The sequence below is a fragment of the Nuphar pumila genome, chromosome 9 (genome assembly GCF_984573655.1).
Source record: "Nuphar pumila chromosome 9, dmNupPumi1.hap1.1, whole genome shotgun sequence".
Classification (NCBI taxonomy): Eukaryota; Viridiplantae; Streptophyta; class Magnoliopsida; order Nymphaeales; family Nymphaeaceae; genus Nuphar; species Nuphar pumila.
In genome coordinates this window covers 12,408,047-12,427,428 of record NC_143257.1, presented here as the reverse complement: position 1 = coordinate 12,427,428, position 19,382 = coordinate 12,408,047, and the positions used below count along the sequence as shown (strand labels likewise).

The following is a 19,382-nucleotide window of genomic DNA, read 5'->3' as shown; positions in this document are numbered from 1 at the left end:
ATAAAACAAATATATTAAAATAATATTTATAGAGTTAATTGGCCTAGTTGGAATGAAACCAACTGAGTCAACCATAAAGGAGGCAATTTTGGCTTGGACCCTCCTTGGAAAACATGTGAGGGGTGAGGGCCAATGAGCCTCCTCATGTGGGATCCCAAGGAAGGATCTCTACCTTCCCCAAGGAAAAACAAAAGAAGAATGCATGTGGTGAGGACTTTTTGTAGCATACCATTTTTGTGAAAAACCTCACATGCCTTGAGAAGGAGAGAGTCAACATGGGAAAACATTTTTGGAATGGAGGGCTAGACTCCACCACAGCCCTCCATCTCCCCTCTTGTGTGCTTAACGACACACCTCACATGGCCCTCCAAAACCCCTATAAATACCTCTCAAAAAGGTGAGAAGCATCATTCTAGGATTTTTGAAAATCCTTGGCTCTCTCTCTCTCTCCCACATCCATCGATTTTTTTCTTGAAGGTTTTTGGAGCTCCTCACCTCTTTTTCACATAAGTATAGTGTGGGGTACCTTACAGGGACTCCATCCTACACAATTTTGTAGTGAAGAATTTTCTTTCACTTGAGTTAAGCAAGATCCATTTTCAAAGGTAAGTTAATCTCACACTAGAATGGTATTTTGAACATGCCTTGCTTCTCCTCCTTTCATCCATACATACATGCATTCATGTAATGCATGTGGGTGTGGACAAGAATCTTCACGAGAAAAACCCAGCTAAACACTAGCTAATATTCTTTCTTTTATGATATTATTGTTGGTTATCATTTTAAATCCAAACACATTTTCAAAAATAATGTTAACCAATCTCTAATGGTGTCTCATCATTTTGATTCATACCAATGGTTAGAAATGTTGTTCATGCATTTTCTATGGTGTCATATTATTTTTAAAGTATATCAATAAGTTGGAAATGCTCTTCATGAATTTTTTTCTTGATGTCTTATCATTTTTGGATCATCTCAATAGTTAGAAATGTTGTCCATGCATTTTCCATGGTATCCTATCATTTTTTAAAAACATTTCAATGGTGAGAAATATAGATCATGAATTTTTAATGTTGTCATGTCATTTTTGAAGCATATCAATAAGTTAGATATGCTCTTCATGAATTTTCTTGACATCTTACTATTTTCGAATCATATCATTGGTTAGAACTATTGTTCTTACCTTTTCAATAGTGTTGCATCATTTTTTAAGCATATCAACATGTTAGATATACTCTTCATGAATTTTCCTTATATCTTACCATTTTTTAATCATATCAATGGTTAGAAATAATGTTCATGCATTTTCAATAGTATTGTATCATTTTTGAAGCATATCAACAAGTTAGATAAGCTTTTCATGAAATTCTCTTGATATCTTACCATTTTTTAATCATATCAATAGTTAGAAATATTGTCCATATATTTTCCATAGTGTCATATCAGTTTTGAACATATCAATAAGTTAGATATTCTCTTCATGAATGTTTCTTGATGTTTTACCATTTTTGAAGCATACCAATAGTTAGAACATTGTTCATAAATTTTTAATATAGTCTTATCATTTTTTAAAGCATTTCAATGGCTAGAAATATAGTTCATAAATTTTTCAATGATGTCTTATCATTTTTGAAGTACATCAATGGTTAGATACCTTGTTCAAAAGTTTTTTATGTTGTCTTATTATTGTTAAAGCATATCATTGGATAGAAACATTGTTCATATGTTTCCAATAATGTCTTATAATTTTTTTTTGAAACATATCAAAGTTTAGAAACATTGTTACAAATGTTTTTTTTAGGATGTCTCATTATTCTTAAATCATACCCATGATTAGAAATGTATCTCATTGATTTTTTTTATTATGCATCAAAATCTTTGACCCCAACATTTGTTGGTTCGGACCTACATGGGCCACGCATTGGTCCAGATCTTGCCTAAACCTAGCTAACTCAGGCTAGCCTAAACCTAACAAGTCGGTTCAAACCAGGCCTCAGTCCTTGCAGACCAGATCAATCTGAACTGAGCATTCTAAACTCTATACCCTGGTGGGGCAAACTAGCCTTAACCGATCATACTTGCATCAGACCTGGCCTACACCCAAGTGGGCCAGACCGGCTTGAACCGAATAGTTCGGTTCAAACCTAGTCTACGCTCAAGCGAGTCAGACCGGCCTAAACTGACTACTCAGTTCAGACTTGGTCTGAATTTAGCCAGGACAGACTTGACCTGAGCCGTAGATGAGTTTAGATCTGATTATACCTGATCAGATCAAACCGGCTAGAACCAGCTGGCTAGTTTCGACCCTGACTCGGCCAAACTGAGTTCAAACCAAATGTGAGTAGACCTGGCCTGATATGGTCTACCTCGTAAACAATTTGAAAAAATATATATATCTATGGGAAATAAAGTATAAGAAAATAAAAAGAGTACATATATCTATTGGGTTTTACGTATTGCATACATATTCTCCAATAAACATACATATATTGGAAATATATATATGTGTATATACTTATGCATTTGCGTAGTCCTAAGATATATGATGTGATGATGCATATGATAAAGTAATGAATATATGGACTTGCTATAGAAATTTGCACATTATATCATGGAATAAATGCATTATAAACGATGATGATGTACCTTATGAAAGGTACACATAAATAAGTTATGTCATGGAATAGATGTAGAATGCTATGGTGGTTGAGTAGCATAACATGATGATCAAGGAATGAATGCATACATGAATATGCCATGAGATATATACACCATGACATGAATGAGTTATATTATAGTTTTAAACAACATGACATGAAGATGTACACTACAAATTTAATATTTGCTTGATCTTGTCCTAAAAACTTTATGCCATGAACTAGATGTAATCTCCTATGGTTGTTTGAAAAAGCATGATGCAATGATGTATATCATGAGTTAAATACAAATATGAATATGTTGTATTAAATATGTCATGTTATGAGATGATGTATGTTTGTCATGTTGAATACTCCTTGAGTAAGGCATAAAGTTCAAGGAACCTCATAAATATCATTGACTATACCTGTGGATTGCTCTGTTATCATTATTAATCTTGCAATGCATAGTTTGTTGCTCACCTATGAGCTCGAGTAAGATATGAACCCACAGAGTGCGTGAGGAAGTCTCACACCTTGCATGCATACATCCACACTTAAAAGTTGTTATCACCTTCACCGACGAGGTGCTCATATGGGCTAAAGGCACCATAGCATGGGAATGGGTTGGGTGCAAACCATGTCATGACATAAATACTACTCTGAGAGGGTACTCAGGCCACAAAGCCATATTCTCCTTGTGAATTGAGGGACATGAACTGCTAACCACCCTAAGAAAGAAAAGAACAACCCAGTAACCCATTCACACTCTGTTGGTCTGCCTTGGAGAGGGTGGAATGGTATAACCTTGAGTGACAATATCGTATGTAGATTTCACCTACATGTCATACCGACTTGAATTCAGAAGCAATGATGTCCTTGAATCTCCTGTCACTAGAAGTTAGGGAGGTCGAGGTTATCCAAAAGTAGTACACCTTATATACTGCAGTAGTATAGATTGTAATCTAATTAACCCTTGCAAATATCTCTCAGTTATGGACTGTTGCCTTGTGGTAGGGACCCAGTCTGTTAGGTGCTAGGTGAAAATAAATCAAATGGCATAATAAACACAATAGTATCCTCAGCCGATATGATGAAGCCATCCTTCACGTACCCGAAAGCGTAATCAAGAGAAACAAAGCTTATACTAATACTAATGTTATCTGACCTCAATGATTGTTATATTTATTGCTAGTTGTTTTCATATTATAATATCTCTTGATAGCTATTTTTCTTTATGCATTCATCTTGCTTATGCAACTGTCAAATTGTGAGGCCATGATAGCATAATGTGATAACAATGATAGATGCTTTGGTATTGTTCATTATCTATATGATTGTAGTTTATCTTACATGCTCGAAAGAGTGACTACATTTCATGCGTTGAAGGTGATGTCTGAGAAGCAGTGCGATGGCGCGATGTGGCGACAAGGTCGAGAACCATATTTTCTATTTTGTTTTGTCGATCTTAGGACTTTTGTGCATCTCAGCTAGACTAATATGTTTGAATTTAATTTAGAAACTTGTTGTTTTAAATTATGAACAAATGATATGATTTTGGAATGGATATGTTTTTCCTTATCATGTGAGTGGGGGTGGATCCGGTTTCAAGTTCTAATAAGAATTGGATCAAGTTTAGTTCTGCTTTCTCATCTCTGTAACCCACCTAGGGTTGTCCAACCTCTAAACTACATCCACTATGGTATATCTATTAAAAAAAATTGGGTTGAAATTTTTACATATCTTAAGTTAAAATTTTTGGGGCATTACAATAGACCTATAGCGGCAATAAATAGGGCAATAGCGGTGAGAAAAGTTACTGCTATTGAACCTCACCCTTGTAGTGCCTACACATAGCTTAAATAAAGGGGGTGGGAGGGCTGCTGCCACAACGTTTTATGCCACTGCATGTGGCAACCATAGCTCAGTAGGACATCCAGCATTAATTGTCTCCCAACTCGGCACTAGCTTCTCCAAAGGGCAGATCAAGTGCAATCATGTTGCAAACTTTGAGTCTGTCGTTGCACATGATTTGCCTTCCATCCACTATTTGAGGAAGCAAAAAAAAAAATCTATGTTACACTACTCCATTAAACTACAAAAGATGAGATTAATGAAAATACAATAATAATAATAAAATAATTCATAAAACTAGAAAAATAACTGGAATGTCAATCAATCAAGCCTCTCCTAACAATCCCTATAATAAGTATTTATAGGGAACACGAGAAAGCCTTATCCTAATTGGATCTTAAATGAATCCATTTCATGATAAAAATATCTAAATCTAAATAAACAAACTCAAATAATCATAAACTAAACTAGATCCAAATAGATCTCTTATGGACCCAGATTGTAGCTGCTCCGCTCTTGCATAAGCCCCACAGCTGACAGGCTGTACCCCAGGGTTGGAGGGCAGTCAGGTGCAGCGGTGTGATTGTGAGTTTCACTGTGCCATGAACCAATAAAAAGATAATAATAAAAGAGAAAGAACAGAGATATAGGTATATATGTTTACGTACCAGTGAAGCGTGACTTGGTAGTTAGCATGGTTGTAGGCATTGATTATCACAGTGTCGCCCTTTTGCACATATAGAGTTGGTCCAGGAAACTGCCCATTTACTGTTAAGATGTCCTTAGTTTCACAAAGTCTAGTGTACGAAGTTGGAGCCACCTGTAATACATATAATATATGGTGTCAGGGTCCATATATATGCAGTCCCAAAAATAGTAACACTGATTTGGGAAAGAATTCGAAGTTGCTGTGATGGATCTAAGTTGGAGAGTTGGCCAGTTTGTGATTGTTCTCTATTTCTTTTTTATGGTAGGTAAAGCAAGTACATGTTCATCGACCCCACAATTCCTACTGTTGGGTTGGGTATTGGGTCTGCCCATGATGAGTGAGATCCGGATCTGGCCCACCATTTGAGGAGGGAGCGGTTTAGAAACCGCCCACCTCCCCCATCTTATGAAGACTCACTCATTTTGCATGAAGCACAGGGAAGGAGACACTGTAGCAGTATGTACACAGTAAAACAAAGAGAGAAAAGGGCTGTGTACGCTAGTGGTGATTGAGGCACAGTGAAAAGAAATAAGAAGAAGAAGACGGTAAAAACTGTCTTTGTGGTGGTTCAACACAGTGGGCATTTGGACTCGTGAAATCGTCATTCTCTTCATGTGAGGGCACACATCCCTTGAGCAAAAGCAAGCATCAACGATCTGGTTTTTTCCACTTCCGCTTCAACGTAAAGGTATGTTTTCAAACCCTACACCTATATAAAGTAGGATTTTTTAACTTGGTCATGTTTTGAGATGCCAAATTTTGTAATCAATTTAAGAGGCTTGGTCCTCTTGGTGAAGTTGGGTTGGGTCGAGGGTATAACAATTTTTGATGAATCATGTAAAACACCAATGTACCTTGTGTTCTCATAAAAACGATAATTGCCCACAAGGGCTCCGCATGCCTAGCTATGACCAACTGTGGTTTCAACTAACATGGGACAATCATGATTTCAAATGGGAACGTAGCACCCCCAAAGGGGTTTTGCTTAGTGGGATGGGGCCTAGGTTGCTAGGTAGGCGGTCTAGGTTCAAATTTCATGGGCGTCGTCTCTTGCGCAAGCCGAAGTGTGGCGACTCGCTTGGAGGCAAGCGGCAAGCCCACAGAGTTTTACGCTGCCAAGACTGTGATAGTAAGTAGGACAGACATAGCTCGGTGAATATCACAAAAAAAAAAAACAGGAACATGGCGAAGCTGGGAGTACTCTCTAGTGGGCAGAGTTTTACGCGGGTGCATGTTCAGGGGTCTGAATGAGCACCACGTTGGTGCTCATTCGGCTGTTCGGGTGTGTACGGAGGAATATCTCGGGTCCCAAGGTATTCCTCCGTACACGACAGCCGAATGAGCGCCAACATGGCACTCATTCGGACCCCGAACACGCACCCCGCATGTTCCGGTGGGAACATACAACCTGCTCTCGGTTTTACCGATCAGAAGTTTGCCAGCGTGTAATCAGTGATTTGAGGGTTCTCCTTGGCCTAACAAAAAAAGAATTGTGTTGCATGTAACTCTCATGCCGTCTGTGACTGTTCTAACCCGGCTGAACCAAAATGGGATTAAGATATAGCCACAGGCTAAACCAAGTCCCTGCCCTACTCAAACATTTAGACAAATGGGAATCACATCTAGAATTTGCCTAACAAAGCAAAACCAAGCCCACGGAGTTTTACACCAAAAGCACCTTTTTTTTTCCTTTAAATATTTAGCAAGGAAAAACTACATATCAGTTTCATGATCCTAGGTGGGGTTCCTTTTCATTTAAAAAGGAAAAGAGATTTAGATTGATGAAGCATCACTAAGATCAAGGATTGATGCAAGTACTTACAACCCATTCATGGTAATGAACTTTTGCCAAGGCCAGGAACAGTGAGGAAGAAATCAGAAACCAAAGATTCTGCAGAAGCAGGTGCTTGTGGTACTCCATGCAGATGGGCTTGCCAACAGTTTCTATTGATACACAGCTCCGGTTCTAAGCGACGATGGAGAACAAATATGACTAAATTTATATCAGTAATAATACGCCCACATTCAAGCATAGTAAATGGCATGCTCACTGGAGTTAATATGTAGCTGCGTTTGATTGCGGACACACCTCCATCGTACGCATTGTACACCGAACTTAAATTTTTGTTTTTGTTTTTGTTTTTAATGAATACACCTAAATTTCATAATGTACACCTAACTTTTATGCAAATCTTCAACCAGCTCGTGCAAATGTGGCAAGTATCCCACCAGTGAGTCTCCATCGTACGCATTCCACATTTGCAAGAGCTAGTTGAAGAATTGCCATAGTGTATGAGCTAAATCAGACGTTGAGCCATTTGTTTCTAAAAAAGAAACAAAGCACTAAATAAAAATGCAATCATTCTTATCTTTGAATCTTCTATTATTTTCAATCAAGTCACAAGATGATGAAGGACAAAAGTAGTTATTTCCATAATAAGGAAAAAGTTGCAGGGAGGTACGAAAAGATAAGTGTGTAAAATCAAGTGAGAAAGAGGGTGGGTAAGGTACGATTAAGTCATAAGTAGGGGGTGGCAATGGGGTAGGTTTGGCGGGTCGACCCCACGGTTTGGCGGGTCAGCATACCTCAACCCAAACCCGACCCGTTTATTAAACGGGTCGGCTGTGGCAAACACGAACCCGAACCCGACCTGTTTATTAAACGGGTAACCCGACATGACCCACCAACCCGTTTAATAAACGGGTTGGGTCTGGTAAACGGGTTGGCCGGTCGACCTGCCCGCCTAACCCGTTTATTAAACGGGTCAACCGGGTTGGCGGGTTGGCATACCCCTAACACGAACCCGACCCGTTTAATAAACGGGTTAGGCGAGTCGACCTGTTTATTAAACGGGTTAGTTTAAGCCCAACCTGAACCCGCCTTAGGCGGGTTGGTGGGTCGTGTCAGGTTTTGCCACCCCTAGTCATAAGCCAGTTTTTATACAATAAGTTGGTCTATGACAGCAGGCTTGAGTCCTCTAAGTATATATATGCTAACACTAGAGTTACAGCTCAAACTTTAACAATTTGTAAAATATTAATAAAAAGGAAGGCAAAAACACATGCTTTGATTCATCACAAATTTTTTCACGAGAAAATTACACAAAACTGAAACATGAATTTTGTGTTTTTGGCTCTAGCGATCCACTAGTGAACAAAGGATTTTGGAAAGTTGGAGTGTAGCATTCTATAGCCCAAAGCCCTGGTGATTATCCTTTTTGTTGGTCAAGCTGGGGTTGGGTGGACTTCTACCAGTGTATTATTTTTGCTGGTACGATGACTGTAGGTATGGCAGGCTAAGCTAGCGCAACCATGTCTTCGCAAGTGCAGTTTCTTCACATTATAAATAAAAAGACTCCCTGATCCTGTCGTGAATAATAAAACCCTTTTCCCAGTTTCTATTGAACATACTGAAAACATTGATCTTAAGCCAGCCTGGTTCAGGGGGAATCCATAGGTCTAGCTTCTGTAACTTATGCCTTATGCCCAACTACGTCATAAAGGTGACTCAATTTAGGAAGAATTAAGGGTCTTCTTCCCTCATTCTTAGCCTAGCAGAAATTTTGTCTTATTAGAACTTGATCCCCTAACCCAACTAAAGTTAGCCTAGCTGAAATTTTGTCCAAATCTTGGTTCATATCCTAGCACAACAAAACTTAACCAGTTAAAACTCTATCCAAGCCTTAGTTCATACATAGCATAGTCGCAGGTCAAACCAATCTTAGCCATGTTTCATTCTAGTTCTAGCTTATTTACACATAAAAGTTTGAACTAAAGAAAAGTTCTGTGAGGTTGTTGTTGTGCTTGTCAACTCTTAAGGAAAGGTCCACCTCAGCCCGAGGTTTTGATATTCTCTTTCTCACACATTGATTTTTCTCACATTCCCATAATTGTTTATTTTTTGTTTTTGTGAACTCAAATCTTCAAGATCCAAAATTTGAAAGGTACAAGAATTAAATACGAAAAATGATCTTAGTGTACGGTACAAAAGACATGTTTCTTGAAAAGCTTTGAAATTTCAGAAATCCGTTTGCTGTCAAAAATCATAAATATTGTTATTTTTAGGACCTTTTAGCCTTCACACCTATCATTTTCGGTGCAAATTTTCTCCATATGCGAATTTCCTCCAACTTCACCGGAAACGCCTTAGTCGCTAACTCAATGACGCTTAATCTCCATCACCTTATCAAAAACCAGTCTTCGGTGGATTCCCTGGTGGTGCTGGTATGGCAGATTTCATGGAGACTTGAGAAGCCACCACTTGGCAGCAGAGAATGGCCAGAGTTTCCTGATGAAAACTCGAAACCTCGCAAATACTTGAGTTACCAAGCATTAAAATTTTACCAAATTTGCATAAAATAAGTGTGAGGGAACTTTTTTTAAATTCGAACCGATAAACATAGTAAATGCTTGAGTTAGCTCGCATAAAAAATATAATAACGTCGCATAAAAAATATAAAAAATTTACTTTTTAACTCGAACCGACAAACCTCGCAAATACTTGAGTTACCTCACATAAACAATTTATAAAATTTGCATAAAATAAGTGCAAGAAAACTTTTTTTTAAACTCTCAAACTTCCAAACAACGCAAATACCTGAGTTACTTCGCATAAAAATTTTCAAAATTCGCATAAAAAAAATTCAAAATTTCTTTTCAACTCGAACTAACAAACTGCACAAATCCCTGCTTCATTTTTTTATTCATTGTAAATTTGATTCATTGTTAATTTGATCCATTTGTAAATTGGATTCACTGTCATTTTTTATTCGCATAAACAATTAAAAGGTAAAAATTGCAAACCTATGAAGTTTGCATAAACTGTGTAAATATGTGATTTACTTCACAAATAAAATTTATAAAATTTGCATAAAAATGTGTGAATTTTCTTTTAAACTCAAACCTTCACATAAAAAATGTAAGCACTTGCATAAAAAATTAGTGAACTTTCTTTTAAACCTGAACCTCGAAACTTCACAAATACTTGAGTTACTTCGCATAAAAAAATACTAAATTATCATAAACAATCTACGAACATACTTTTAAACTCGAACCTCAAAACATTGCAAATACCTAAGTTACTTCGCATAAAAATTTTACTAAATTTGCATAATAAATCTGCAAACTTTCTTTTAAACTCGAACAGACTCTTGGGTTCCTTCATGTTATAAATAGTAGTAGTCAAGACATTGCATGATCTAGGGTTCGCATTTATGTGAATTTACTATATTTTTTATGTGAGGTTACTCTAGTATTTGCACAGTTTGGAGATTCGAGTTTAAAAGAAAGTTCATAATTTTTTGTGCAATTTTATAATATTTTTATGTGATATTACTCAAGTATTTGGGCAGTTTGGAGGTTCGAGTTTAAAAGAAAGTTCGCAGATTTTTTATATGAATTTCATAAAAAATTTATGCGAAGTTACTTAGTTATTTGTGAAGTTTTGAGGTTCGAGTTTACAGTTCAAGTTTAAAAGAAAGTTTGCAGATTTGTTGTGCAAATTTTGTAAACCTTTTATGTGAAGTCTTGCAAAGTTTTGAGATTCGAGTTTCCATCAGAAAACCCACACCATTCTCCATCGCCAAGTGGTGGCTCCTTCAGTCCTAAAGTTATACAGCGACCCTTACCAATAAGGGATCTATCGAAGACTGGTTTTTGACAAGGTGATGGAGATTAAGCGTCAGCTAAGATGCCGGCTGCTGGAGATGGTGGTGGATAAAGCATTTTTAGTGGAGATGAAAAAAAATTGTATATGGAGAAAAATTACACTAAAAGCAATATGTGTGAATGATAAAAAGGTCCTAAAAATATCAGTATTTGCGATTTTGGACAACAGACGGATTTATGAAATTTTAAGGCATCTGGGGAAACATGTCATTTTCGTCATACAATACAATCATTTTTTGAATGAAATATTCAGAACACTTGATCAAAAAGCCTTAATTTGTTGTTGGAGTTGATCTTTCGCAACTTGTAACGGAAAGACTTCAACTTGAAAAGCAAGATCTTGTAATCTTTTCTTAAGGAAAGTAAAATCCAAATTTTATTAAAAAAGTGGCTTGTACTTTAAGAACGAAATATGTTTGGAGACATACACTAATCTATCTATATGTTTTTTGTTTGATCATGCAGCCAGTGCAATGACCATATGCCCTAGAAGGGCAAGCATCCTCATTATCTCACCAATTGACTTGAATTGTAAGTCATATCACAATAATACAAGGAGGGGTGAGGGGTGGGGGTGGGAGGGTTTAATCCCTTAGCTTGTCTACCAAAAAAAATGAATCTTGGATTGTCATGGTTCATATCAGGCCTTTTTGACCTTTTTGTTTAAAAGGCAAGCTAGGGTTAGCCAGACCCCGACCAGTGTTATTCAACTGAGATAAACAATTATATGATTATATGGTTCCCCCTTAAGGGACCAATCTGGGGGTGATCCTTCCAAGACTTTCGGATCTCCCTCTTTGCTAATTTAGCTAACCATTTTGTTGTATAATTAAAGTAATATTGACCAGTTTCTATTTGTTGTCCTTTCTGCATGTCCCTGATCTATCGGCGGGCCCACTAGTTGCCTAGCCCCTAACATTCCAGGTTGAGTCTTTCATTGATAGGGATGTTAGAGGGGATGTGGTCGGTCTAGGGGGGCTACAATTGCTCTTCCAATGCAACTATTGTAGCTATACTCTCCAAGCCATCCTCGTAGAAGAAATGTGAACTTTTCGAGCCCACTACCATCTCTCCATCCAAGCGATGTCTTAACGAACACGAGTTCATAGAGTCCTTGAGCCTCAAGCTGCACCTGGGAGAACCTCCTTCACATTTGAAATACTTATGAAGGGTGTGGATCACCCACCAATGCTCTTTCCTAGACCCCCCCCCCCCTATTTTACATATTTGCTTAACCTCTTGGATAGGAACATGATATTCGAGTGCCGAAGCCAGGCCCGCTCCATATAATGTGTCATGTAGAGAGGCAAAGTAGGAAAAGGTATGTACCCGGCCGCCATCCTCCTCCATCAACATGGCAAGGAGCATCTTTTCAAAGCCTGCCCTTGGACCCTGCACCCAATAAGTTGTGTGTCATCCTTCGTGTGAGTGGCTCACTTGGGGTTTATTCGTAGTATGTCATCTATGGTTGCACCAGTTGTTATCGTCGGTGATAAACTCCTGTGTTTTTTAATGCTAGTTTGAGAAGCAAGAGGTACATGCAATCTTTGATACCCGTTCATATGTTGCAGTGTGGTTTTGCTGAAGGGTTGAGTATGAGGCTATCGTCGACACTACTAGAGATCCTTCTATACAAGCAAATTGGGGTTACCTATTGGAGGTGCAGTTTACAGATCTACATCAGTTCCAACTTCACCCACTATCATATTTTGGAGTATTTCAAAATTGTTACCTAGGGGGTGGTTGGCCATGACAGCCTTCTTCTGATGATGGTGCCTTGAAACCTTGTCCTAAGTCCACTCGTTGTCCGACATCGCTTTTGTAACAATCGTGATTTTGGGTTTCTCCTCACAACGCTCGGTTGAATATGCAATCAATCCACAGGTTAAGCAATATTTGATGCTAGACTCATAAATGATCTCTTGCTAGAAGGATCTATACCATTTTCTATCTTGATCTCAATTTCTGGCGATGGACGAAAGTCAAGCTGTACCTTTGTCTTCAGACGAGCAAACTGTCTCCTCCTTCGATCTTGCATATTCATCCACAACAATAAAGTCCCCTCCTATGGCTTCGCCTATGCTTGCGAACACATCGTCCAACCATAGCTCTGGTGGCAAGTTCGATAGATGTATTCAAATCAAGACAATAATATGAAGCTGGAGATGGTAGAATCTCGTACATGGTTTTTGGTATTATCTTCTGCATTATATGCATTTTGTTATTTTTGGGATCTCTAATATAAAATATTTGTATAATTTGAGAGGCTAAAATAAAGGGATCCTCTTGGTATGTTAGGTGAGGCATGTTGACACATGTAAAGTATTTGTCCTTACACATGTGCCTATTATCAAACCAATCATATCTAAACATATACATCTAATTTTATCTTATATATTTAAATTCAATAATATCTTTACCGTAATAGTCTACTTTAGGCTTTCCTACATCGACTGCATATGTAACCTTTGCCCCACTGTTCTGAGAACTATAGTCTTGACCTTGAGGTTGTGTATAAAACTTGATTCCATTTACATCACAAGTTTGATAGGACTGTGATTTGCACTCAGGTCCTCTTGTGAGACTTTATAATTCTGGAGAAGCATCATCGTCATTCTGTAGAAACCAACTTGTGAACTCTTGGTCATGTCGTATTGTAGCTTCTTGAATATTGTCGCACAAGCCATGAACTATTTGTTTGTATTCTCTATATTAAATGTATATATATATATATATATATATATATATATATATATATATTTGTGAGACTATGTAACAACCGTCATATTAGGTATAATTTATAACCATAATCAAGGATACACACCTTCGATACGGCCCACATTCACTGCAGTTGTCTAGCACATACCGATGAGCTCTCGCACATTTCGAATATAAAAGTACAACTAGTAAACACCTCTAACTTTCACGCAAATGTCATGTGAGAATATAAACAAACTGGGTGTCCTTGCCATGCTAGGCCTATTATCATGGTGATCCTCATGGTTAAATCTAATAACAATACTACTAAGATATATTGAGCAAAAGGTCGCACATTTTGTTGAAATATATTCCTCAACAATGAAATCTTTTGGTCATGCTCTATTCTTCATAGTTTGCTTTAATCTACCAAGAAATCTCTTGATTGAATACATTCAAAGATATTATACTGGTCTGGCAAGTTCGGCCTCACATGGTAGATAAATAGCTAGGTGCACCATAATGATAAAAAATGCAGGTAAAAATATCTTTTCTAAAGTGCATAAGATTGTTGGAATATTTTTCTTCATCTGCGTTAAGACATCTCTTCTCAACGTCCATGCACACAATAGTTTAAACATATCGTTCAGATGGATTAAAGGCATGTTGATTATCTTATTTAGATATCCATGAAATGCAATAGAAAGTAGGCGCTAGAAGAAGATGCGGCTATCATGACTCTTTATTCTAAAAAATTTAGCATTGTTTATGCTTACACATCGCCCAATGTTAAATGCATAGCCGTCGAAAAACTTCATATCCTTCAACCAATTAAAAAACTTCTTCTTATGCTTACTCAAAAATATGTATTGTGTATGTGGTTTCTTCGATGTTGCACCGCTTCTGTCTAAGTGTTGGTGATGAGGTATCTTTCTGAGTCTTAAATCTTTTCGTGTATTTTCATTGTCTTTTGTTTTTTCCTTAATATTGAGCAATGTATATAAGATATTGTCACATATGTTCTACTCAACATGCATTACATCTAAGTTGTGTCTTAGCTTCAGTGATGACCAATATGATAATAAAAAATATATATATTTTTGTCCAATTTAGATACCATTGGTTGTCATCACATTCTTTTCTTTTTCCACCAACCCATACTTTTTCGAAATCTACTGTAATGTTACTTAACTATACCTCTAGTTCAGCTTCATATAATTTAGTTAGTAGCCCTCTAAGTTTCATTTTACCATCAAAGTCCTTCTTTTGATGATGCCATAGGTGATCATATGGTAAGAATCAATGGTGTGCTATGTAACACATATTCTTGCCGAACTTTAAACTATCTAACCCTGTATCGACATTGCAAACTAGACACACAAGCTTTTCCTTTATAGACCACCTTGATAAGTTGGCATATGCTAAAAATTCATTGATAGTTCACGTTACCTCCGCTCACATTTGACATATCACTTTAGTTGATGCATTGTACGTGCTAATGCTTTCATCCCATAACTCATGCAAATCTTTGGCAAGTAAACATTTATATCATTTTCAAGTACCTTTGGTCCAAGGATGAGTAGGGAAAGCTATATAAAAGGATATTTCATACACATCCATGGAGGCAGATTATACGACAATAATACTACGTGTCACATGCTGTATGACTGACTCATATTTTCGAATGGATTAAAACTATCGCTTGCCAAGCCGAGATGAACATTGCGAGGTTCAGTTGCAAACGATATATGTTCTCTATCAAACTCTTTTCACACTACTAAATTTGACAGATGAATTAGTATGTTCTCATCGCTTGCACGTCGAGTCTTGTGTCACTTCATATTTGATGGTATTTCTATTGTCATGAACAAGCGTTGCAACCTCGATTTTACTACAAAATATCATAACACCTTTTGAAGAACTTTCTTTTCATTTCCTTTTAGTGGTTTTCATCCTGAAGCATTGCACTTTGAGCACGTTTTGTTATTCTCATGCTCATGCAATCATTCACGCATGCATCTATCTTCACATAATCAAAGCTGGTATGATTTACAAATTTATTCGCATCGTAGTAAGAGACTAACAATTATTTTCACTCGAACAACACATCCTTCAACAAATCAACTAGTATGTCGAACGATCAGTTACTCTAATTATTCATTGTTTGATATATAACAACTTGAGAATGAAAGCAAGTTTTGTTAACTTTTTATAACATGGATACAAATCACTTTGGACATCACCCATTAAGTTTGAAAGGAGCCTATATTCGCCATCATGAACTAGAGTTGGATCCAATGTTTTCCCCATAATAACATCGTTCAATATTTTTTTGACCTGATCATGAACCTTTGTCGTATCTTTACTCTCATTATGATATGCATGCACTGTATCTACATGGGTTTGGACCATACTCACATGGGACTGAATATATTCTAGACTGTAACCACATCTAATCAAGTGTAATTTGATCAAACATAGAACTTTAAATTTTTTATTATTGTTGTCCTGACATGGGCATCACATCCTATCAGCAAAATCAACATGAGCACATGATGCTTTAAGGGATTAATCAATTCTAGATGTTTAAGGTTCAAAACTTCTGTCGAGAATGTGTATTCATGATTGATCTATATTCATAGATAACGACCCCAATATATTCAACAAGAGAATATTTAATCAATGATATATATATATATATATATATATATATATATATATATATATATATATATATATATATCTAGTGGAACTAGTTTTGGATCGACTAAAAGCTCATCGAAAGTGAGGGTGCATTTGCCTAAGTGCGCACTAACGAAAGCGTAGTCATGATAATGGTTGTAATGGTCATTCATCATATCACCATGGGAAGGCATTTCAATTGTGTGGGAGCTACACAAACACCAAAATGCTCTGATGATGGCAAAAAGACTCAGGCAAGATCTTTAGATGTCATACAACACAGATCCATGGCCGGATCCATCAGATCAAAACTCAGGTGGTCGGAAAATGCCCCAAAAATCTTATAAAACTCAATTTTTTGCCATGAACAGTAAAAGCACAAAAAATAAAGAAAACCGCGTCTGATCACTCCATTTAATCGTGCATTTCGATTGGATTCAACATACATTCACAATCCTAAAATGACACGATCTATCCCTAATCCATGCATCAATAAACATCAAATTCGCACGAATTTGGAGATTTAAGAGAAGTTCACCAATGTTAGAAGGGGAATGGATTTTTGAAGAGCTTCGAATGATCTACCCATTTCAGATCACCTCCAAGGGCATGCAGATGACTCAATCTAGCCTTCATGATCCTGGAAAGGGGATCACGCTCATTGGACGTGCGCCTCTTGCCGAAAACATGATCACTTTTTCATGGCAAGCCCAAAAATGCTTGTTCCTTACTAGAAAATGGTGAGGAATGGTGGTTGCTCAAGCTATCAAGCTCTCTGGTTTTCCAAAACCAGTGAAGGAAGAAGGAGAAGAAATCCCAATTTTAAAATTTTAATTCCAGTCGATGAGAGATCAAACAACAGCAAAAAGAGCCTTCTTCTTCTTCAGAAGAGAAAAAGAGAGCAAGAAGAGAGACGAGAGCAGGGAGAGCAAGAGAGCAGCGATAGAGTAGGGAGAGCAGGAAGAGATTAGAGGAGAAAAAGAGGAGACCTTGACCTTAATCGAGGCCTCCTCTTTTAATCCCCAAAATTGGGTCAAATGGGATCTTTGACCCCATTTGACCTGATATGCATGAGGCACACACCTCATGCCTGAGGCACGCCTTGCCTTGAAGCATACGCCTCAGAACATATGAGAGCTCATCGATAGACATCCCTATAACTGTGAGAGTCAGGTCTCACCATTATTGACATATAACAGTGAGATTTTTTGGCCATTAAATATAACTGTTAAAGTGTTTTAACGATAATATCTAACGTCCAATGAATCTCGCCATTATACACGTCTTTAATAACAAGATGTGTGTAGAAGCAAGGCATTCTAGGAGATATCCAACTCACTTCTATTGATGAAGTTGATAGCGGTTAGATTTATAGCCGTAGTAGAGTAATAACATTGATATATTTATGTCCCTGCAATTACTTATCAATTAGTAGGGACAAAAATCTCATCATTTTTGTTTTTTTAAGAATAGTTGACAATCAATGCCGCAACTCCCCGAGTCAGAGAATGATTAACACCCCACAAATGACTTCTTTCCAAGGTTCGGGCAACCAGAACTCAACATCGTCGGCAAACAACCAAAGAAAAAAGATGATAAAATCAATAAATTGCTATATTTATTCAATTTGGTGTGGAAGAAGGACAACTTCAACCTCTCGGCATTGCGGCAAAGAATGAAGATGTGAGATATGGTGGGAAATGAGGGTGAATGCACCCTGCCATGGCCACACAATTATGCGTTTCATGCCTTGGCACAACAAATCGACTGTACTACTAACATACCACCAACATCCTACTTGCATGCTACATGACCAAGTCCTCTTTGGCCGATGGTTTATTCATTCTTTCAATCATCTCTGTCTTCGTATTTTTCTTTGGGATTTCATTGATGCAAGTTGTTTTGATCAAATCACTTTAATGATGTGATTTATATCATTTATTCAGTGAAGAAGAACATTTTTTGAATTTTTTAGCGATTCAAAAAACAACGGTTGACAAAACATAAATTTTGTGATATTAAAAATCATAGCTTTTTTTTTGTTAAAAAATATGATCCAAGGGCAGATTCTCAGTAAATCTACCATGCTGAATCCATAAATAGGTTTGGATTTGATCAAAACAACTTGCATCATAAAAAATAAAGATGGGATGCCATAGGATTAAAAAATTATTCGCACCTACCTATGCATTTTTTATATGTAAATAGCTTGTTTTGTTTTATTTTTGCTGGGTTCAGCATTACCGCATGTATTTCAGATTTAGATTCAATCTAACCATTTTGGATCTTATTCGGATTTGAATCAATTGTTTAAATTTTGGATTTGAATTTAGATCTAATAGGATCCACTCTGTTTGCATCTTAAGTGAAAGACACACTCTCTCTCCTTAGAGGGAATACGAAGACCTCGAAAGCTTTTAGCATAATAGAACAAACTCTCTATTCTTTACCACAGTAAAACTCTCTCTCTCTCTCTCTCTCTCTCTCCCCCCTTGAAGGGACTACGAGAACAATAAGGCCTTGTTTGGAAGCTGGTAGCTGGACGAAATCGATGTGAATTTATGCCAAATCCTTTCATTCTTTAATGTAAATACAAATGAGAAAGGGCCGGGACCACCAAGGTAGTTTGACCAAGATTTTACCTCCAGACCACCATATGCATAAATGCCCCATCTCAGTTACCAGATTTCAAACAGGCCCTAAAAGTAGGGATGGCAGTGGGGCGGGGCGGGGACAAGGTCTCCACCCCCGCCCCGCCTCAAGATTTTATCCTCCACCTCCGGCGGGGAATGAATTTTATCCTCCATCCCCGTTTCATGTCCTCCATCCCCGGTCCAAACGGGGAAGAGGCGGGGCGGGGATATTGCGGGGAAAAGTGGTTGGGGCCGGGATTGTGGTGGGGACGGGGCGGGGCGGGGAAAAGTGCACGTCCATCCCCGCCTTCACCCCCGGACGGGGATGGATTTTAACCTTCGTCCCCGCCTCCATCCCCGTTTCATACCCTTCATCCCCGGTCCAAACGGGGCGGGCCCCCGCTTTCCCCCGGTCCACTGCCATCCCTACCTAAAAGCTTTTACCACAGTGAAACTCTCTCCCTCTGTTTCACCAAACATAGTTTTTTTTTATGGGTGGACTCC

At 37.7% G+C, this 19,382-nt stretch overlaps 1 protein-coding gene across 1 annotated transcript in view; it reads right to left on the bottom strand.

Moving 5' to 3' along the window:
* The window catches only part of LOC149828426 (laccase-14-like), a 28,485-nt gene extending 21,365 nt beyond the window's left edge, over positions 1–7,120 (bottom strand). Inside the window, exons 1-2 of the mRNA XM_090017050.1 lie at positions 7,022–7,120; positions 5,159–5,310 (exon numbers count right to left, since the gene is read on the bottom strand). Coding sequence (XP_089873176.1) covers positions 5,159–5,310; positions 7,022–7,120 — 251 coding nt within the window. The remainder of the gene's footprint in view (positions 1–5,158; positions 5,311–7,021) is intronic.
* Positions 7,121–19,382: the final 12,262 nt, after the last annotated feature.